This window comes from Artemia sp. Qi Xiang Cuo, chromosome 5 (genome assembly GCF_049724085.1).
Source record: "Artemia sp. Qi Xiang Cuo chromosome 5, ASM4972408v1, whole genome shotgun sequence".
Lineage (NCBI taxonomy): Eukaryota > Metazoa > Arthropoda > Branchiopoda > Anostraca > Artemiidae > Artemia > Artemia sp. Qi Xiang Cuo.
Window position 1 is genome coordinate 7,821,823 of NC_142798.1, and position 24,306 is coordinate 7,846,128.

The following is a 24,306-nucleotide window of genomic DNA, read 5'->3' on the forward strand; positions in this document are numbered from 1 at the left end:
GCGATTATTTTCTCGAAATATTCACTTTTTTTGTTTCTTCAGTATTTTCGCTTGGCCTTTAAAAACCCCATTCTTCATCGTTTTCTTTTTTATACTTGCCCTTGTTGTATCATCGACTTAGTCAAAGAGAACAGAAAACACATAAGGATTAGATATTTTGGCTCTTTAACATGGGAAGATAGATATAGAAAAAACCACTAGTGCAACTCAAACTATAGTGTCCGGCCACTTCATTGATAAAGAGAATAGAAAACACATAAGGGTTAGATATTTTGGCGGTTTAACATAGGAAGATAGATATAGAAAAAACCACTAGTGCAACTCAAACTATAGTGTCTGGCCACTTCATTGATAAAGAGAATAGAAAACCCACAAGGGTTAGATATTTTGGCGGTTTAACATGGGAAGATAGATATAGAAAAAACCACTAGTACAACTCAAACTATTCTGTTTGGTCACTTCATTGATAAAGAGAATAGAAAACCCATATGGGTTAGATATTTTGGCGGTTTAATATGGGAAGATAGATATAGAAAAAACCACTAGTGCAGCTCAACTATAGTGTCTGGCCACTTCATTGATAAAGAGAAAAGAAAACCCACAAGAGTTAAACATTTTGGCGGTTTAAAATGGGAAGATAGATATAGAAAAAACCACTAGTGCAACTCAAACTATTCTGTCTGGCCACTTCATTGATAAAGAGAATAGAAAACCCATTAGGGTTAGATATTTTGGCGGTTTAACATGGGAAGATAGATATAGAAAAAAAAACACTAGTGCAACTGAAACTATACTGTCTGGCCACTTCATTGATAAAGAGAATAGAAAACACATAAGGTTAGATATTTTTGGCGGTTTAATGTGGGAAGATAGATATAGAAAAAACCATTGTGCAACTCAAACTATAGTGTCTGGCCACCTCATTGATAAAGAGAATAGAAAACCCACAAGGGTTAGATATTTTGGCGGTTTAACATGGGAAGATAGATATAGAAAAAACCACTAGTGCAGCTCAACTATAGTGTCTGGCCACTTCATTGATAAAGAGAAAAGAAAACCCACAAGAGTTAAATATTTTGGTGGTTTAAAATGGGAAGATAGATATAGAAAAAACCACTAGTGCAACTCAAACTATTCTGTCTGGCCACTTCATTGATAAAGAGAATAGAAAACCCATTAGGGTTAGATATTTTGGCGGTTTAACATGGGAAGATAGATATAGAAAAAACCACTAGTGCAACTGAAACTATACTGTCTGGCCACTTCATTGATAAAGAGAATAGAAAACACATAAGGTTAGATATTTTTGGCGGTTTAACATGGGAAGATAGATATAGAAAAAACCGCTAGTGCAACTCAAACTATTGTGTCTGGCCACCTCATTGATAAAGAGAATAGAAAACCCACAAGGGTTAGATATTTTGATGGTTTAACATGGGAAGATAGATATAGAAAAAACCACTAGTGCAACTCAAACTATAGTGTCTGGCCACTTCATTGATAAAGAGAATAGAAAACCCACAAGGGTTAGATATTTTGGCGGTTTAACATGGGAAGATAAATATAGAAAAAACCTCTAGTACAACTCAAACTATTCTATTTGGTCACTTCATTGATAAAGAGAATAGAAACCCCATATGGGTTAGATATTTTGGCAGTTTAACATGGGAAGATAGATATAGAAAAAACCACTAGTGCAGCTCAAACTATAGTGTCTGGCCACTTCATTGATAAAGTACAAAATTAAAAAAATACTTGGTATGAGTAATGTAACGTTCATTGAGATGAAAGCAAAAATTCCTCTGCAAGTGATAATTTTTCAGTATTTTTAACTTTTCAGTATTATTTAAAGTCAAATTTTAGTCTGCACAAAGTTGGCCTAGGTGTGCGGCTGCTTTCTGTCAAACAAACTCGCCACACGCTAGATGATGCTGATAGTTTTCTTCTCGACACTAACGCGAATTTTCACTCATATGAATTACTCATAGTCTTTGAACCTGATCCTAATAATCAGATAATACCAAATTAACTAACGACTATAGAAGTTAGTCATGACTTTCATGTTAAGGTCGCTTAAAACTCTTTTTATGATGCGAAACATACAATACTATTAACTTGTTATTCTCTCTTTAAATGAACCGTTTTACTTCACGCATACTAAGGAAGCATAGCTCACGACGCTGGTTTTCTGATCTCCAGTGGAGCCGTAACCATCTACAAACTGCAGATAGTTTCAAGAAATTAAAAATAAATAATAAAACAAAAAGATATATTTATTTTATTTGTTGCTATTATTACTTATATTGTTGTAGCATAGTAATAAATAAGTTTATTTGCTGAACTTCGAGTACTTCTTAATAAAATTAAAATCAAATAGAGACGCTATTTTAATATATTTTACCAAATATCATTGGAATGCCCCCCCTCCCATGGCTTAATGAGAGGCATTAAACCCCCAGTAATCAATTAATGGAACTAAAATATCTAGAAATGAATTAATCTACGGGGGAAGGGGCAACATTGCAATGAAACATCCCAATTACTGGTAAAAACCGCTGTTAAAGAGAGATGGGCAGAACATTTTTCAAAGCGTTTAAAAGTGTGATATATATATATAGTCTTAGGAAAAGATGCAGAAAATCTTAAAGTTTTTCAATTGGTATGAAGATGTTTTTTTCAAAGAAGGGTATAGAAATACATAATAAGTTTGCTTGGCTCTGTGGGTGTAATATCCGAAAAAAGATCTCTAGTTGAGGGGAGTGGAAATTATAGAAAAGTCTTACTTCTCATCTTTTATGAGGAAGATATCCTCTTTAGACATATAATCTATGCGTTTTTGGACCTTAAGAAGACGTTTTTGGCCTCACCTTTTTGGCCTCACGTTTTTGGCCTCACTTTGGACGTTTTTGGCCTCACCTTCCCTGAAATGCTGCCTTTTAAAACCGGATAACGCTAAAGAGAGCCGGATAGAGCCGGATAACCGGATGCGTTAAAGAGAAAGCTTTTATTAATACTGACTTATGGTGCATTTCGCTCTGGAGTAATTCTCACCTATTTATAGCAGTGTCATTTGGGTGACAGGAGGGAGCATGTTCTCATTCTTGAAATTCACCCTCTCCATTTGATTTTAAAAAATACATTTTGCCAAAAAAAACTCGTGATTTGACGCCACTGCCCGTTCCTACCTATATTTGGACTTGTCAATTACTTTTCATCCCATTCCCGTCATCTGAGTGATTCCAGATTTTATTCAATAAAAAAAAAGTTTTTTAAACTGAAAGTAAGGAGCGACATTAAAACTTAAAACGAACATAAATTATTCCGTATATGAAAGGGGATGTCCCCCCCTCAACGCCTCGCTCTTTACGCTAAAGTTTTTTATTGTTTTAAAAAATAAAGTTGCGTGACAGAGTTAAACTTTAGCGTAAAGAGCGAGGTGTTGAGGAAGGGACAGTTCCTTTCATATACAGAATAATTTTGTTCGTTTTAAGTTTTAGTGTCGCTCCTTACTTTCAGTTAAAAAAAACTTGTTTTTTTCATTTAATTTCTGAACGTTTTTGAGATAATGCAGCTTTGATTTTGGCTCACCGTTTATGAATAATTAAAACGAAACTTACATATTCATTTTACTTTTTTTTTATGATTTTTCATACGATACGATAGATACGATACGATCGAATTTTGTTCGAATCATAAACCCCTTAATCACAAAGGCCGTTTAATTAGAATAGATAGCTCTTTTGAAAGTACTAAAAACAACTAGCGTAAAAAGTGATGTATTGACTAGGGGATGAACCCCCTCATATACATAATAATGTCTGTTCGTTTTAAGTTTTAATGTTGATCCTTACGTTGAAAAACTTGTTTTTTTTTTATTTAATTTCTGATCGTTTTTAAATAATGCTGGGAAATTCGGCACCCCCTTCATAGATTTGTCTCTTCCCCCATGAAAACAATCTTTATGGAAATATCCTCCCACGTAACCCCCTACTCCCACCCCCCCCCCCACCTGAAAAAATCCCTCCTGAAAACGTCTGTATCTTTCCCAATAACCAATACTGTATGTACACAATGGGCAAAATTCATAACTTGCAGCCCTTTTCCCAGGACCTGTGGGGGATTAAGTCATCCTCAAAAACTTATTTATTAAATTTTCGACTATGCTGAATAAAATGGATATCTCAAAATTTTGATCAGGGGACTTAAGGAAAAAATGAGCGCGGGAGTGGGCCTAATTGCTCTCCAATTTTTGGTTACTTAAAAGGGCACTAGAACTTGTAATTTCCGTTCGAATGAGCCTTCTCAAGGTATTCTAGGGCCACTGGATAGATACGATCACCCCTGGAAAAAAATAAAAAAACAAATAAACACGCATCCGTGATCTTTCTTTTAGCAAAAAATACAAAATTCCACCTTTTTGCAGATAGGAGCTTAAAACCTCTACAGTAGGGTTTTCTGATACGCTGAATCTGACGGTGTGAATCTTTTATTAAGATTTTTTTCTACGCTGAATCTTTTATTAGGATTTTTTCACTTTTGGGGGTGTTTCCCCATTTTTTCGAAAATAAGGAAGATATTTCAGGCTCGTAACTTTTGATGAGTAAGACTAAACTTGATGAAACTTATATATTTGAAATCAGCTTAAAAATCCGATTCTTTTGATGTATTTACTGGTATCAAAATTAGAGTTTCAGTTACTTTTGAGCTGGGTCGCTCCTTACTTACAGTTCGTTACCATGAGCTGTTTGAAACACAAGCTCAACCGCGCTGATAGTACGTTTTTGTGCAAAGAAAGTGTGCGTTTTTTGTGCGTTCTTAAAAATCCTATCTGAAATGACCCTTCCACAGATAGGAATAAAAATTCAAACTAATGACTTGACTTTTGTATTGAACGATGTTGAAAATTAATATCTTAGCTTTCAGAAAATATATAGCCTGATTTGTCATAACAGACACCCCGGTATAAATGGTGATTATTTAATTTAATTATTGTTATTTAATTATTATTATTGTTGTTGATTATTTAATTAATTATTTAATTATGGTGATTATTTATTTAATTTAATTCCCTTACTTTCTAATAGCAAATTTCGGTCGGAAGTTAAGTGCTGATTTTCAACCAACTTCCCATAGAATTTTTGTTATAAATTTTATTCTTTAGTTTAAATTTGCTAAAGATTGCTTTTGTTAAATATTAGGGTCCACTCAAAAAGTCCCAATTGACATTTACGCCATGGAACAAGAAATTTAAAGTGATGATATATATTTTTTAGGCTAAACGGCTGAATCATAAAATTGGAACATTTCGATTTGTGATGAAAAACATATATTGCTGAAAAATTCTGAATTTTGTGATGAAAAATATATAGTGCGGAAAAATTTTGGATTTGAAAAACTTGTATAGCGTAAATTTAACGTTCCTTTTTTAATATTTGCGTCATGGCAAAGGAATCTTTATTATTTCTTTACTTAGTTTAAAAAAAATTGGTTGTGTAAGCTTGATAATAAAATGAAAATAAAGAATTCAACTTATCATCAACTTATTTTAAATTAAAAAAAAGAAGATTGGCTCATATAGAATAATATATTCTATATATGATTATAGAATAAACTTTCACGGATAAACCTTCTGCTAAAGATTGAGTTAAAAATTAAGCAAAAGTATACAAAAAGATATTTCTTAAAACAAGTGTTTTTAATATTTTGTACAATCTTGGTAAAATATTATAAAGCAATTTTCGCATAGTTCTTACAAAATGATAATAAGTATTTTTCAGTTAAGTGTTATTTCCGTAAATTTGAAAACGCTAGGGTGCCCAATGTGCTTAACCGACCAAATTTATTAACTATTATTTCTGTCATGAACTATATGATGCTTTATTATTTATAGTGTGATTTATACTCATTTTTTTAATTTCGGTTAAAAAAAAACAACTTTTTGGTTTTGTTATATGTAGATTTACCAAGTAGCATTTCCGGAGGATATTAAATTCAATTCATATAAATATAACCCAGGGCGAAAACTGTAAAAACCAGTCTCGGTAGAAAAAAAAAAAAACTTAAATTAGTGAAAAAATTTGTAAAAAGACAACTTGAAACTTATGATGAATGAAGTATAAAATCAATAACCAAAAAATAACCATTTTGTGTTGACATATACTAAGGAGCATTTTTAGCTAGCACGATAGCAAGCCAAGCGAAAATGTTTTTCACGACAAGGAAATGGGAAATGTATTTTTATGTTTTCCGTAACTATAAAAAAGAAAACAGTTCAACATGTTAAAGCTTTGAATTTTAAAAAATGTTAAAGCAACGAAATGTTAAAGCTTTGAATACCTTTAGAATAATAATAATGACGTTTAATCGAATTATTATAAATTATTTTAAACTAAATAATTAACTTAGAATTAAAACGAACAGAACTTATAGAAGAATTGGTAATATTTCTCATAAGACAGCGAGATTTTTTTTTAACTAACAGAATTTAAAAAAAATATGTTTATATATTTTTTTTAATTGAAACCTTCATCTAAATGTGAGTTTTATTTTTTTTTATTTTTTTTGTATAGCTTTTGTTTTAATTTTTTTTCACTTTATTCTAAAGTTTTTTTTCTTACTTTAGTTTTCTAGGCTTTTCCTCCACGCTGATAAAGGTTTCTGGATTTGAAACATAATCTTAATTTTATTTTTATTAGTGCAGAAAAGCTTTTTCCCTTGTCTTATTACACAAATTCACCAGTTTTTTTTCTGTGCTTTCATTGGAAATGGAAAGGCAGTACTTATATACTTTTTTCCAATTTTCATTGGAAATGGGAAAGCCAAAAAAAAAAAAAAAATCTTTTCTTTCCTAAAAAAAAATATTATTATTTTTTAGATAGCTCAATAACAAGAAATAGTAGGCTGTGGTCTGTAACATGGGTGCAGGGTTGCCACCGGTGAAAATGCTCACTAGATTTTAGTGATTTTTTTGAATTTAGGGATAGTGATTTATGTGCTGATTGTGATTTGTTTGTTTAGGCAATATAACAAATCCGTAGAAATAGTGATAAATCCCTAGGGGTCGTAACCCTGCATGGGTGTAGGCTATATATATTGACTCTCAGGAAAAATGGGCAAGATGAACGTGCAAAGTGCACTTGAAGATCATTGTTTTTCCCCAAACAGAAGGGCCCTGTAGTCAATTACAGTCAAGTTTTGCCAAATATTGTTTTCAAATGCAACAGCTGTTCACCAACTTTAATAGAAATTAACACTTAATATTTTATTAGTTGTTCGTTTAAGCTGTCCAAACAAATCCAATATCTGCTTGGAAGCAGGGGGGGGGGGTTAGGGAGTCCCTAAATAATTGTTGCAAGATTAAACTCAAATATCTTGAGGAGTTTCAGTGCCCCATCAAACTAAATATTTGTAAATTATATCACTGCAGAAAGATATCATGAAAAATATAGAAGTGAAGTTCCGCAATACTGAAAAGTCGCGTAAAATGGTTTATCCCTTACCGGAACAAACAATTTGGCCCTTGGAAAAGAAAATAAATCATTTTTGAACAAATTGAAAAAGCATTAATTAATTCCTTTCTGGGAAAAGTTATTTCGTTGGAGCAATAATTATTTAAAGTATATCGTTGTAAAGGCATCTGTTATTTCTTTAATGTAAATGAGAAATTTTAACAGGACCAGTTATTTTTTATGGGCTGTTGTCTCTACAATCAGTTTTCTCCTGACTACAACCTGTTTTTTTCACGACTAGATTTTACCATTATTTATTCGATAGGTTATTTACCAATCGGTTTACAATATTGGTTAAATTTCATGATTGCAAATAACCTATAGACAAGCATTATATCAATCCGGCTAGATCCCTTTTTTGTTTTTCTTTTACAAAAAAAAAACAACCTTTAAAGTAAACCAGAAAAGAATGAGAGAGAGAAGAGGGGGTCTTATTTTAGCATGGCCTAAAGCTAGAGAACTGCACGTGTGGACAACTCAAATTCGTTAGGCAAAAAATCTAAAATTGATATAACCGGTTTTTTCAAGTTTCTACCGATATAATCACTTTTAACCGGATATAAACACCTCGGGACCAGCTTTTGCACTACCTGGGAAAAGGCCCTGTCGTAAGAAAATTTCGTTATGCTTAATTTTGAAGAATTTCAGGGAAACTGCAACTTCTTAGGAGGATGTAAATAGGGATGCTTTGAATAGATTGGGATGGAGGAGTTTTTGATGAGGTGTGTAGCTTTTTGGCCTCAGGGGGCTTGATCCTGCAGTAAGTGCAGTAATATATATACATATATATATATATATATATATATATATATATATATATATATATATATATATATATATATATATATATATATATATATATATATATATATATATATATATATATATATATATATATATATATATAATGCATTTCCTTTTAAATTTTAAGATTATTTAGACTCTTAATTACCTTTAAATGTTTATGTTAGTCTCATTAGTAAGATAGGCTACCAGATATACCTCTTTCTAAGATGGGGGAAGATCTGTTTTTTTATGGTGTTCTTTCATTTTTCTAGAAACAAAAAGCGTTTCCATCATCAAGCACTTGTGGAGGTTCGTATATTAGATCATTTGCGACGACGGGATAAAGATTCACAACACAACATCATTAAGATGCTAGATTATTTCTACTTTAGAAACCATCTTTGTATAAGCTTTGAGCTGTTAAGGTAAGTCAAAGTTTGTTACTGTTAAACATTCTTATAATAATAATTCTAATAAGAATTATGATGTTTATTTATTACCCTAATATATTAAAAAGACAAATTGCGGAGTAAAAACCTTAAGAAAAAGGAACAAAAAACAAAAATCAAACAAAAAACACTAATAAAACAAACAGATGCAACAGATAAGGCGACAAGCGCCGATAACGAATGCCCGAGCTCAAATTATTTGCCCCACCGGAGGGACGGTACGCTTCAGGATGGACAATAAGAGAGAGAGAAAGAGAGAGAGAGAGAGAGAGAGAGAGAGAGAGAGAGAGAGAGAGAGAGAGAGAGAGAGAGAGAGAGAGAGAGAGAGAGAGAGAGAGAGAGGGGGGGGGATCTAAATATGAATGGTTTGAAAAGTAGGGGAGATGACGGGAAGAATTTTAAGAATCTTGACAGTTCGGGGAGGGGTTGAAGCTTAATAAAATACACAAAATATTAAAGACTTCCAATCAGCTTAAAATATTGTATCACAAAAAGATTTTTACTTTTTATGTTACCCAGGCTCGATGGCTGACAATACCTTTTTATTATCCTTTTTCGAGATCTCTTGCACTTTTTAGGCAAGATTATCATCAAAATGCCTTCATTTTACCTTCATTTTAGTATTCAATTTTGTTCAAGCTTTCAGCTATTAAGGCAAGAAAATTTGCTACGATTAACTATTGTTTTACCCTAGGTTCACAAGGAAGCTCACACAGGGGCAAAATTTGCTCATTGTCGCAACATAATTGCCAGGTTTGTTGATTTTAGTTGTTTTGTCAAGCAGTTTATCAAAAGGGAGATTCAACTTAGATGGGGCAACTGAGCGTTTTTCCAGCAATTTGTTATACACAACAGCACTGGAAGATGCAAATAGTATCGAAAATGACTTGACTGAGAAGCTTATTAGGACAGATCGTCTAAATTATCTACAAAAAATGGGAAAAGGGACATAAATTTGCAGTTTTGGTCCAAGCATGGAAGTAAAACAGCATCTTGGTCCATTTGAATCATGCTCTTTCAATTTGGAATATTTTGACAGCAAATGATGGGTGACTTAAAAATCTTGCATAAACTAAACGACCGCTGAAGTTGCTCATTCATGTAATTGACGATATTGTCAATCACAGTAGTTTTTTTCTGTGTGAACCAAGGGCTACTGTCCCAAAAATTTACTGCCCAAAGTAGATCACCCTTCCACCGCCCACTAGTTGTCCAAGGATTGAGGATGTCATTGAATCACGTATTTCGTTAGGCCATCGGAATGCGAAAGAAAGGCTGATGACGCTGAAGCAGTGTTGCCAACGCTTTTAAATAAGCTGTGCCCGTTTTCCGATAAAATTGTACCACAAAAGATTATTTGTACCATCTAAATGTAGATTAAAAATTTCCTCTCACATAAAGAATATTTTCGATGAAGTGAAACTTGAACAGATATCCGAGGCAGAAAGGAACAAATGAAACCAAAATGCACCGGAAAATTTGTTTTGTTTGAAATATTTTTTTGAATGTACCGCCTCGTACCAGGACTTTTGAGTTGTCCCAAAAACCATACAAATGTTAAGCCTTGGCAGAGCTGCACTGAAGATTTTAAGCAGTAGGATAGAACTCCCTGTAAAATTCACTCTTCAATAATAATCATTAACAAACTGCAACCAAGAATATGAAAACTAATTGCAATTTAATGTTGTCTTAGATACTTATACATTGGAATAGCTGGATGAATTCAGGTTTCGACATATTTACTTCTATATATTTGTTTCGAATGAATGCTATTTATGAACTGTTTAGGAAAGGTATTGCGAAAGATGGATAGATTTATGGGTCTCAAGCAAAGTTTAGAAACGGCGAAAATTAATGGAAGTAAAGTAAACCTGCCGTCTCTATAGAGAAAATTATTGATTATAGAAAAAGGCTTTCCTTTAGATTGCTAATTTAATATCCTCTCTCAAAATGAGATGGTTAAAAGAGGCATTAGAAAAAAAAGGTATGCAAAAACTGGTGTGGATGTTTAATATATAGACTATTAAGGCCCTTAAGCAAGATTTTTTTTTTTTTTTTTTTTTTTTTTCTTCATGGTTTCTAAGGACGATTTTGAGGATACAGGAGACGAGATAGGTAAAGGACTATTGTGTTATTTTAAATGAAAAAAAGACATAAGGTATTAATTCATATAAGGGTGTTATTCTGTATAACACAGGTATTATATCCATGGTGTTGCTTTTACATAAAAAGACCCATATATATATATATATATATATATATATATATATATATATATATATATATATATATATATATATATATATATATATATATATATATATATATATATATATATATATATATATATTTATATTTTGGGGGAGGGGTCCATATCCGGATAGTCAAGTGGCATGAGATATATACAAATTTTTCTCCAAATTATGGGGGGCAACTGTTCCCTCCCCAATAGCTTTGGGGGGGGATAAGTTGACTCATGTTTTAGGTGTAATAAATGGATTTTTGACTGAGAAACTGTTTTAAACAAATTTTGGAAGCGTGATGATCAGCCTCGTTTTATTTGAAAGAATGGGGCCTATTGCTTTTGGTACGGTACCGTGGATTCGGTCCTTATAATTCAGAACTAAAGACTGTACATAATATGTTTTAAAGCCAAACAGTTATAAAGACATACCCTATGCGCTGAGGGTGTGTTAAATGCCACCTAACCATAGATGAAATAGTAAAAACTCGGCTCCGTGATGTTTTTCAGTCTAAAATAACCATTTGTAATTATTTGGTGCTAAAACAGAATCTATTTTAGTCATCAATCAATTTCAGAAAGTTTCATAGTTAATAAAATTCACTTTAGGGTAGAAAGAGAGTTCAATTAATAGGGTTCATTAATAGTCTTGAAATGTAAATTTTCTTCTTTAATCTTGGCTAAATGTAAAATTAATTTCCAATGAAGGTGGCAAAGTTTTCTCCTTGAATTTGCAGTTGTATACTTGAGGTATTACGAAAAATGTAGATTTTTACCTGTTTTGGATTTATCTCCATTTGAACGTTTATTTGTAGGTAAGTTCTGATGAAAGACGGCGAATTTCTTGAAGTTTAAACGATTAAGCAACGCCATGTGTATTGCACTGTGTATTGCAGCGGTTTATACAAATTGCAGCGGTTTATACAAATTGCAGCGAAATCCTCTTAGGAAATTTTTCAAAAATAGAACTTCTTTAAATATAAATCTAAAAAGAATATAAATAATATTTTTTTTTACAATTTCATAAGTAGGCAGCTTTTGTTTTATTTTGATTCTAATTTATTCGGCTGGAAAGCCAGAATTTTTCAATTCCGTTTAGAAACGGAAGTAATTCTTCCATATGAAGACCTTTTCTTCAGGCGACTTAAAATCCGGCGACAAAGCTGAAGTTTTACTCCTGTCTGGACCTAGTAATAGTTTAGGAAGAGGTTGACCAAAACTATTTCAACAAATTAATTTTTCTGTTGACATTGACATGGAAATAATTATGGCAGTATTGACTTTGTTTTACACCTAATGGACAGGCTCGAACGTCAAATATAATATTTGGGTCTTAAGTAAATAGCTATTTAATTCGAAAAATAAATAATGGACGTTTTTAGTTTTTCTAATATGCAATCAAGTCTTTAGGTGAAACCACATTTTAGATTAGTATAGGAAGGCTCCTTCGTGATCGGTACTGTTGAATATAATTGACCGTGAACTTCATTTGTTGTGTTGGGCCGACCTTGCCTTTTTCCTTAATATTTTTCTTTTAAACACGAAGAGGTATCGGACGTCTACATTTAATGGTTTTGACGTTTTTATTGTGTATTATTCCTAATAATCAGTCTTTCTAATTAACAAAATATATATTTCTATATGTATAAAATATAGAAATATATATAAAAATATTTGAAAACTAACTTCGTTTAAGGTAAATAAAAATCTATACTTAACAATATATAAAACATATATAAAAGAAGTGAAACGAATTGAGAGCTATAATATTTTTCTTTTAAACACGAAGAGGTATCGAACGTCTGCATTTAATAATTTTGACGTTTTTATTTTGTATTACTCCTAATAATCACTCTTTCTAATTAAAAAAATATATATTTCTATATGTATATAAAATATATGAAAACTAAACTTCGTTTAAAGTAAATAAAAATCTATATTTAACAACATAAAAAAATTATAAACGAAGTGAAACGAATTGAGAGCTATAATATTTTCCTTTTAAACATGAAGAGGTATCGAACGTCTACATTTAATAATTTTGACGTTTTTATTTTGTAATACTCCTAATAATCACTCTTTCTAATTAAAAAAATATATATTTCTATATGTATATAAAATATATGAAAACTAAACTTCGTTTAAAGTAAATAAAAATCTATACTTAACAACATAAAAAAATTATAAACGAAGTGAAACGAATTGAGAGCTATAATATTTTTCTTTTAAACATGAAGAGGTATCGAACGTCTACATTTAATAATTTTGACGTTTTTATTTTGTAATACTCCTAATAATCACTCTTTCTAATTAAAAAAATATATATTTCTATATGTATATAAAATATATGAAAACTAAACTTCGTTTAAAGTAAATAAAAATCTATACTTAACAACATAAAAAAATTATAAACGAAGTGAAACGAATTGAGAGCTATAATATTTTTCTTTTAAACATGAAGAGGTATCGAACGTCTACATTTAATAATTTTGACGTTTTTATTTTGTAATACTCCTAATAATCACTCTTTCTAATTAAAAAAATATATATTTCTATATGTATATAAAATATATGAAAACTAAACTTCGTTTAAAGTAAATAAAAATCTATACTTAACAACATAAAAAAATTATAAACGAAGTGAAACGAATTGAGAGCTATAATATTTTTCTTTTAAACATGAAGAGGTATCGAACGTCTACATTTAATAATTTTGACGTTTTTATTTTGTAATACTCCTAATAATCACTCTTTCTAATTAAAAAAATATATATTTCTATATGTATATAAAATATATGAAAACTAAACTTCGTTTAAAGTAAATAAAAATCTATACTTAACAACATAAAAAAATTATAAACGAAGTGAAACGAATTGAGAGCTATAATATTTTTCTTTTAAACATGAAGAGGTATCGAACGTCTACATTTAATAATTTTGACGTTTTTATTTGGTAATACTCCTAATAATCACTCTTTCTAATTAAAAAAATATATATTTCTATATGTATATAAAATATATGAAAACTAAGCTTCGTTTAAAGTAAATAAAAATCTATACTTAACAACATAAAAAAATTATAAACGAAGTGAAACGAATTGAGAGCTATAATATTTTTCTTTTAAACATGAAGAGGTATCGAACGTCTACATTTAATAATTTTGACGTTTTTATTTTGTAATACTCCTAATAATCACTCTTTCTAATTAAAAAAATATATATTTCTATATGTATATAAAATATATGAAAACTAAACTTCGTTTGAAGTAAATAAAAATCTATACTTAACAACATATAAAAAATATGTAAAAGAAGTGAAACGAATTGAGAGCTATAATATTTTTCGTTTAAACACGAAGAGGTATCGAACGTCTACATTTAATAATTTTGACGTTTTATTTTGTATTACTCCTAATAATCACTCTTTCTAATTAAAAAATATATATTTCTATATGTATATAAAATATATGAAAACTAAACTTCGTTTAAAGTAAATAAAAATCTATACTTAACAACATATAAAAAATATATAAAAGAAGTGAAACGAATTGAGAGCTTGATATGTTAACGACTTTCAAAAATCACCTACATCAGACGTCACACACCACGACTGATGAAGATATGATAATAAAAAAGGGGAAAATGTAGAATGTGCGACAGAACAAATCGCTAGACTAGAATGAAACACCGATTGCGCTCCGATTGAAACTATCATACGTCCGAAAATGGATTAGTAGTCTATCTTGTGCAAAATTTTGGGCTGAATCCGAATTTTCAGTCAGAATTTGCACCCCGCCGTTATAAATAGATAGATAGATAAGTTCATTAAAGCCAAAAAATACGGCCATGAACACAAAAAGAGCACGAATATACTAAGCTCACATCGGCGGTCATCATAAAAAGCACAAATATAATGAACTTGTATCAGCCAACATCAACAAACACTTAAATGAAAAATACGCTAAAAAACAAGTTGCTTTAACAACATACAATTAGAAACATACCCTTAATTTGCTTTTTTTTTAATTTAATTTGAACTCAACACTTTAGTAGCAAAAGAGAAATGCAATGCAATTTCTTTAACTTGATATAAATGGAAAATAAGTCAACCTTTACTCGTTTTATTAAACAGAAATTCCAGATACCTTGCTATTTTACAAATAAACTGAGGTGACGTACTATTTAAGACACCTATGTCTTCCAATTTGTCTTTTTGTCTATATGTCTTCCAATTTATCTTTTTTTTCGTTTCCGTGTTGCAAAGTTGCTTTTGTCACACACTGAAACTATTCAAAGTCCTTATTTGGACTTGACATATTTTTAAGCAGTAGATTCTGATATATTTTAAGAAATTCTACAGTTCAGTTGTTTCCCCTATAGCCTATTTTTGAAGTACTGTAAAAAAACTCAAAAACTTCAAAAGTTCTCCAGAAAAGTAGCGGTTGAGGACATAGGATAGTTTCAGTCGAAGCACATTTGGAGGTAGAATAGTTTCATTCCAGTGTAGAGAAATAACCCTTTGGGATGTACATAATATGCCCCAGAGTGGGTGCCCCTTTGCGAGAAGTATTCTTTACGGGATTGAGTTGAAAGTTACTGGAAATTTTTGTTTAGTGGGGGGGGGGGGTAAGCGGGCTTCGAGTTTCGTGTTATTGGAAAAATGGCTAAGTATTACTTCTCCGGTCCACACAAAACAGCATACGCTATTTTATACTTTTTTTTTGCCTATCCTCTGATCAATGGCGTAATTTTGTCAAAATCCTGGGGGAGGGGGGGGGGGGAAAGTTGGAGGCAATTTTCCCAAATCAAGGGAAAATGACAGTGAAAACTGAAAAATGAGTCATATATTACCATAAAGGCAAAGATATACTAAAGAAAACTGACCTGTTTCTCTGGATACTTGAATTCTGCAGGCTTATCTTAATTTTGACAAGATTTTTTGCAGAAAGTAAATTTCAGCTGGTGGGGGAGTGGAGACTGAGGTCTGGGAGGGCAAAATTGGGTCTGGAGGGGACTGTTGCCCCCCCCCCCCCCCTCCTGCCCCATAGCAAATTATGCCCCTGCCTCTGATGGGTTCTTTGGCTAGCTCTTTTACATATCCTCGAATTAGATGTTTAAGAATCCAAATTTTTGTCCAGACCTAGGATGTTCAAGGTAGATTTGCTGGTACTTATGTATTATACGAGAAACACTCGAAAATTTGGATCGCGAAGATCAGATAAAAACTCAAGAACTTGGATCGCGAAGATCAGATAGGACAATAATCGGTTAGTTTCCAATGCATAGTGATAGAATATAGTGCCTCACCATGGATGCTCAAATTAAGATTTGGGTTTTCCCAAGGACCGAAGAACAGGCAATCATATTTTTTCAGGATAAGGGATTGTTGCCTAATCTAACCTAATTTTACTAATAAAGTATTAAATTTTCATCATATTTTGTTTCACTTCATTAGTATTAACCAAACTTCACTTCTCGAGTGTTTCTTGTATAATGCATGAGTACTGATTTGCTTAATAAAATTGGATCATATAAATCCTTTCCAAAGGGTAAATTCACAAATCCGATAATTTTTTTTGCAAAGTGTAATTTTGTTTCTCAAATTTGTGGAGAAAACCAATTTTTTAAGCTAAAATTAAAATTTTTAGGGGGGGGGGCGTGAAATCAATTGATAGAAAACAAATCTAGCGGGAGCGGGGAAGCAATCACTAGGGGTAATTCCACCCTGTCCCTGAATTTAATGCCCCCAATTTGTTTATTTAAAAATTTGCTAATTTCCTTGAATCAGTTCTCAAATTATTACTGACACATGTTATTTTCAAATCTTTTTCTTTAAAAGAACTATAAAGTCTAAAATAAATAATTTTAATCTCCATTTAAAATATTTTGTAGTAAACAAAAGTTGAGATCTAAATTTTTTCCAAAAATGTATTGAATCAGACGCATGTGCTTAAAAGACAATTATGTGCTAAAAAATAGAAATCTCGTCAAATTCTTCTATTTTCCTTATTGTCCAGCAATAATGCCACCCCTAGGACAGTGATTGCCTCTTCCCAAGGTGTACTATGCTATCATATTTCCAGTACATACTTCATTATTTTCACAAAAACGGAAAAAAACAACTTTAATCTTCCTCCCAGTCACTTAGCCTACTCAGAATTAAGGAAGCACTGGTAAGCGGATTTGTTTACGATTCCCCAATATCTCCCATCCTTAATTTCCGACTCAACAAGTGTTTGGTATCCTCTTTTGGGGACCACAGGTGATTTCACCGTAAGTCGTCGCCTTGGCAATATCGAGTGTCAAAAAAAGAAATTGTTTTTCTTTTATGATCTTTAAAATTTAGACTTTTGATGGAAATACTCTTTTATAAAGCTGATAAATGTTTTCTTATGATAACTGCTTAAATTCTCCTTTGAACTTTATTGTTTAGCAAGTTTATTTTTAGCATCTAGAGATTGATTTGCGCGAAAATGAGAGAGAGATAAAATTTGAGGGTCTCCGGAAGAAAGCAAGCTGTATATCGCTTTTACAGGATTCTGTTCTATGCTGTAAAGATGAGGTTTGGTTTACAGGACAAAACTGGCCTGAGGAATCCTCCTTAAATTTGATTTTTCAACTAGGAATGAGAGCATTGGTATAAAGCTGAAGGGGGGCGTTCGTCCCCTTGATTTTTCTTTGTCCCCGGCGTAGATTTAAAAAAATAACTTTATTTTTGTATTTTCATTAAAAAATTTGAAAAAACAACAAAATTGCCTTCCCTAGAATTTGAAAAAAGACACCCCGCCCTAATTTTTACAAATGTGATGTCATTCGAGGAGAGTTCTTAGAGAGGTCTTAAGGTGTGGGCTCGAATAAAAAATAATATCGATGTTATCAAAAGTAACAATGTATATTATCAAAATAGTTATTACATTTTTTTATCATGTGTTCTTATTTCCATGTTTGCATATCTAAGATATTTGTTATCCCACTCTGACTTTAAATCTTTATTTTAAAATGGCAGACTCGAGCAGGGTTTGTAAATTCATAGAAATTAGGGGATGGAGGCAAAAATATATTTTAAAAATTTAGAGGGGGAATTTTGTTGCCTTTTCAATTTTTTTTTATGAAAGTACCGAAAAACCCATTTCCAGCGAAAATACCAAAAAAGGTGTTTTCAAAATCTGGGGGGGGGGGGGTTGGGGTGTACTCCCCTCCTCTCGAATTTACGCCATTGACCTCAAGCATCCCCTTGACAAAGATATCTTTTAAGATTTCTGTAATTGATACAATACTTTTCATTGCATATTTAATCATAATTGTGACAAATGCAAATGAAGTCCTGGATTTTTGATGACTTTGAATCTTCGGAAATTTGTATTTTTGAAGTTAAAGCATTTATTTCAAGTTTATTAATATTTTTTTTTAATTTTAGGTGCAAGTTTACTTGTACTACAAATTGAGTAAGGATGCAGAAACTCCCCCATCCCCAAAATTTGAGAATTGCCTTTTCTTGTATTTTTACTGAAAAAATTGAAGGAGCAACGGAATTGCCCCCCCCCCCTCTTGATGTTGAAAAATAAACTTTTTTTTATCTCTTCATTAACGAAAAATTCAAAAAATCTTTCTCCTCCCGCAGATTCTTGTGGATTCACACCCCTTTGACTGTGGTTCAAACATACCGGGTCGCGAGACCTTCTCTCTAAAGAAGTGACGACTCGTAGGGTGGATTCAGTCTAGAAACTAACTCCGTTTTGTGCTGTGTTAGCCAGTGTTTCCACTTCTCCCGATTATTCGGGAGATCTACCGAATTTCTAATCCATCTATCGACAAAAAAAGAAGATACCAAATCTCCAGAAAACTTAATCCCCGGAAAATTTTAATTTGCGGTCATTCTTTTTTTTTTTTTTTACTTGGCCGTGGTCTTTTGGGGATTTTCCTTAACGTCCCAGGCAACTGAGGCAGCGTGATTGGAATTTATTAGCATATGTATAAACATTGCCCATTATCCATTCCCTAGTGGTTGCATTGATTTTCTGTTTTTGGTCGTTTAAACACCTTCAAGGTTTGTAATTAACTGATTATTTTCAATTCATAAACTAACCACAGGTGTCGGCTTGCACCAAGAAGATGGGAACTAGCACTATGTGGGTCAAGCTGATTCAGTGGGTTCAAAATGATCCAAAGTTACTACAAATTTAAATAAATATGACAAAAATCAGACTTTTTCTACAGTTGCTCTGTAAAACTGAAGGGGTTTGCATTAAATAATCCAGTACAAGATACAGAGACAAAAATTGCAGCATTTTGAAAACAATTTACCATTTTTGCTGGTTGACTAGTTAGTCCCATTCCTGAAAAATATGCCGCATAAGAATGTTGCTGATAAAGCAAGACTGGGTAAGCAGAAAGTGACGAATATAGTCCGCCAGGTCTAGTCAGTGTATTACAAAACAAACACTCGCTATGAAAGGAAAACGAGGACAAGTAACAGCCATTTAAAAAATTGAAATTAGCGTCTTTGAAACCAAAAAAACTAAGTCACTAAACCCACCCACCCGTGGTCCCTACTTAGGGTGCTACTCATTTCCAGGCTGGACGAGAAGTGCCACTGACAAAGACTGGTTGGAACATTCCGATAGCATCAATGATGATGAAACAGTAACTCTGACAGCCGTGGATTAGTGGAAATCGGCTTTGAGTGCGAGGGACCACCGTGGAAACCAAACTTAGCAAAGTTTGTACAATACTTGTTTTCCTTGCCATTTTCGAACTTAGCTTCAGAAAGACTGTTCAGCTTACTCAAGGAAGTTAAGACAGACAGAAGGAATCGTTTGGTAACAGTACCTTTGGCTTCCACAATTCAGACAAAACTTGGAATGAAACGATCTGGAGTTACAGTAGACACACTGACGGTTGACCAGCCCCTGAAAAAGAGGCTAAAAGGAGTAGTAGCCTCTGCCAGCACAGCTGAGTTACTGCATGATCAGAGTGGACTGCTCACAAAAAAAGCCAGGCGATAGACACAGATTATGAATGTAATGCCGTATATGTGTCAGAAAGTTTTGCTATTTTTTTTTCAGTTATATGAATACTAATGAGCTGCGACTTTGCGTTTTCTCTTTATCATTTGTGAATAACTCTGGGGATGGTGGTAAAAACAAATTATCCGCTTAACTCAGACTCAATAGTCAAAAGCCTGGTGTCCGTAATTCGTCCAAATTTTCTGTCCCTTCCTGAACTTCGTGGGCTGTCATGTGGAACCTGAAAGGGTAAGAAAGACTAAGGATCGAAGAGGAAAAATGTTTTAATTAAATACCCTTAGAGTTTGAATGAATTGCAGGCGTACATAGTTTCAAAATTAAATACATTTGAAGCTTCTAGATGCTTTCCTATGTCATGCTTGACATAGTTGATCGATGAACTTACTTTCCGGAATCGCAGCTGGCTCCAGTAAATCTGCTCTCTAAACTTTTAGGATGTGATACTTTATTCGCTAATCCCTTGAACATCTCCAAAAACTTAATGCACAATAAAAACAATCTTACTGAAAATTCCACCGAATCCTGAGATCCATCTCCCGATTTTCTCCCAAATCCCGAGAGCCATCTCCCGATTTTCTCCCGAAAATTGTCAAGATTTTACAGATTTTTTGAAAAGATAAGTGGAAACACTGGTGTTAGCACCAGTTGGGTTTGTGCTTTGACGACTTGTTTTTTTTTTTTTTTGTTTTTTTTTTATAAATATTACTAGATAACTATTAAATACATACTAAATAAACTATTTATATGAGATACTGAACACAATTTTTTTGTCTTTCAGTTTAAATTTGTATGAACTAATCAAGAAGAACAATTACCAAGGATTCAGTTTAAGTTTGGTACGGAAATTCGCCTTATCATTGATACATTGCCTGAGGCTGCTGCGACGTGAAAATATTATTCATTGCGACCTAAAGCCGGTAAGTGGTTTGTGAATAATTACCCTTTTAACACTTAATTCCTGATTACACCACCCACTGTTATAACTACTTAGTTCAACAGCAATCAGCATTCTGTGACGTGTTAGAACATAATTGGAAATTTGATTCAAGGTCATCTGGATGAGGAAGAAGTAGGCGAAATATTTATCTTGATACAGATTTGAAAAAAAAATTCTTGCTATCGATTCAACTTTGAATTGATAATTAGTAACACACTCTAAGATTTAGCTCCCAATTTATGAGCTCACTATTCATAAGCCGAAATTGGATAAGTCAGCTGTGAGCTTTTTTCCTCCCATTATTTTTAAGAGCCGGGAGGGATTAAAAACAACAATGGAATCAAAACAATAATTTAGATGTCCATTTTAAAAGCGGTCACATTTTTAAAATATAAATTTTCTCTCAAGGAGATTAAAACAAACTTTTATTAGGCTCATTAACCAATCACTTTGCATTAGAAATTGCCTACCGTCTGATTAGAGACTATTCAGTAAAACCTTCTTCCAGTTCATCTTTTGAAAGTGTCTACTATTTTGCATCAGAAATTGCCTATGACCTGATATGAAGTTGTTATTATTCATTAACAACTTCCGCCGGCTCTTCGTTTTGAAATTTCCTACCACTTTTAATCTCAAGTTGCCTATCAGAGAAGAAGTTGTTACAATTCAGTACAACCTTCTCTCAGTTCTTCTTTTGGAAGTGCTTACCAATTTAAATCAGATGTTGACTACGACGCGTATGAAGCTGCTAGTATTCAATAACAGCTTCTTTCATGATTTCGTTTTCATAGTACCTACCACTTCCAATATAAAAGTTGGCTACCTCCTAAAGAAGGTTTTTACCATTCGGTAAACTCCTTCCCTGTCATCTTTTTAAGTGCCTACCGTTTAGCATCAGATATTGTCTCTTCTTTTGGTAGTTCTTACCACTTTGGGTCAGAAATTGCCTACGAGGTGATATGAAGTTGCTATTGTTCAATAACAGCTTCTTTCATCATGCTGTTTTCAATGTATCTACAATTCCAAATCCGAAGTTGCCTACCAGCTAATTAGAAGTTGTTACGATTCAGTAAAAACTCATTCCAGCTCATATTTTGAAAGTGCTTACCACTTTGGATAATACGATAAGAAAAGCTAGTTTAGTACCCTGTTGAACCCACAAGATATTGATCTATATCTTTCTCTTTTGTTTGTTTCTTTGAAACGTCTCAGTGCGCATTATTAAACGTGATGTCTGGGGTTTATCTACGCCTCTAATGGTAGCTTCGGAATTTATCCCGACGTCTTGTGAAGCTTATCCAAACTTATTAGTTGTTGGCAACAGTGGTAGTAGAGGCCAAACCAAACCAAAAATTTACCTTTAACCACTAATTTTTAGCTTTTTAGCTTTTGCTAAAAAGGTCCAAATTGCTTCAAACGAGATAGTGACTTGGCACCCTTTTCTGGCCCTAACAAAAAGGCTGGCCTGGCCTGTAATCTTAGATAAAGATAGAATAAAACACAAAGTAGCCAAGATAAAAGAGATCTGGGGTGAATAAAGAAGTACAAATGTTTACAGAAATGGGAATTACTACCATATTTTATAAAAGTGCTAAATACAGAATATTATGAGTAACAACATATGGTACATCGAATTGTTCATAGAAGTTCTTAAGTATGTTCAGCCTGAATCTTGATACATACATTAATATGTCTCTACATGTATCCAGAATCTTTTCACAGTTCCTTTGGTTTTACTTCCACAACTGTATCATGAATGACCGCTTACAAACTCTTCAGTTAATCAATTGTGTGCAGATTATTATGATACAATTTACCATGTAATTTACCTTATAAATAAAAATTGTAGGTTGAAGGAATTAGTGAACTAGGGGCCATAAATCTGCGGAAATATTAGGCCATTTTTTTTAATGACATCGTGAACTGTAAATTGTATGTAACGTAACTGCTGCCACCATTTGTAGGATAGGTGACGGAACAGGAATGAGAGTGGGTGTTTCTCCAGCAAGATGGTGTAACGGTGCATACTTCTCAGTGCCATCTCTTCATGAAATTTCTAGAAAAGAAGACTGAGTTTCTTTCATATAGTTTTTATAAGTAATTTAGTTAAAATACATAAAATTATTTAAGTTATTTTATGAGAAATCAGCCAAAAAAGCCTTTAGGGAAGCAGGACTTTTCAGTGGAGTTAACTCAGGGAAATATAGGGGGGAGGGGCAAAACAAGTATTTTCTGATATCTAGGGGGGAACTGTACTCCTCCCATTTACTCCTCCGAGCTTTTAGTCTCCTTCCTCCAGTCACTCGGGATTCTAGGCCCCAAAAGCTTGTGATCATGACTTCAAATTTCCTTTCCTCGGGTCTTTGGCCTTCTTACGCTTATCATTTTCCGTCAGCATTATCTTTGTCTTTTAATTTTTTTAGTTTGAGGCATTTTTTCAACTCTGAGAGTTTTCAACCCCTCACTCGAATTTTTGAAAATATTTCTCACACTATTTAACAAAAACTAATTTTTCAATTGTATAAGTTATCAAATTCAGAAAACAAACACTTTTCAATTGCTCTTATTATAACTACAAACAAACCTCTGACATTCCTAAATGTTCGTCTCGATTTTAACGGGACCTACTGTATAATGAGACAGACGAAAAATCCCTTGGCAAGGTAGCTTCAGATCCCTGGTGTGTGACGCCACACTGTTGTGACAGAGACATAGTTTACAAACATAGTCAATGGTTACTAAAGATTTGCGGTAAATTATAAGGCTATTAGGGCATCATAACCTGGGTCATATCCAAGATTTTTTGTCAGGAAGGGAGGAGGCAAAAAAAAGTATTGACTGCTATAGTTTAATTATTAACAAGGTGTGTGCAAAAACTTGTATGCAAGTAACTTGGTTACTTCTGAGTCCAAAACAATTCCAGGGAGGAGGGGTTAAATAAGTCAATCCAGCCCCTCCCTCCTTCCCACCTGGATACGGCCATTGTCATGGCCTCTAAGTAATGCTTCTTTTTCTGCTTGACAACGGAATATTATTGTGATGATTAGTCGACATTTTTTAGTTCAGAAAAATCGAATTGTTGAATTATTTTTAAGGCGATTTATCAATAATTGATGATCAACTTTTTTCAAATCAATATACTTAATTCAAAATTAATTTAAAATATATGTAACTTAATTTAATTTTAAGTAAATATAAATTTAAGCTTTATTAGTTCAACTCCTCTATCCCGTCCTCCCTCAATTTACAAAGTTCAAATGAGCCTTTAGTCTTTGACCTCCTTTGTTGTAACGTAATATTATTTTTTAATTCAGCCTTTCAAGATCAAAGTATATTTCAGATGATAATTTTATTATCA

The 24,306-nt window shown here is 32.7% G+C and overlaps 1 protein-coding gene across 1 annotated transcript in view; it reads left to right on the forward strand.

Annotated features, from left to right (window-relative positions):
- Positions 1-24,306, forward strand: part of LOC148951764 (uncharacterized) — a 243,061-nt gene that overhangs the window by 150,163 nt on the left and 68,592 nt on the right. The window contains exons 7-8 of the mRNA XM_089089323.1: positions 8,567-8,719; positions 20,790-20,928. Coding sequence (XP_088945449.1) covers positions 8,567-8,719; positions 20,790-20,928 — 292 coding nt within the window. The remainder of the gene's footprint in view (positions 1-8,566; positions 8,720-20,789; positions 20,929-24,306) is intronic.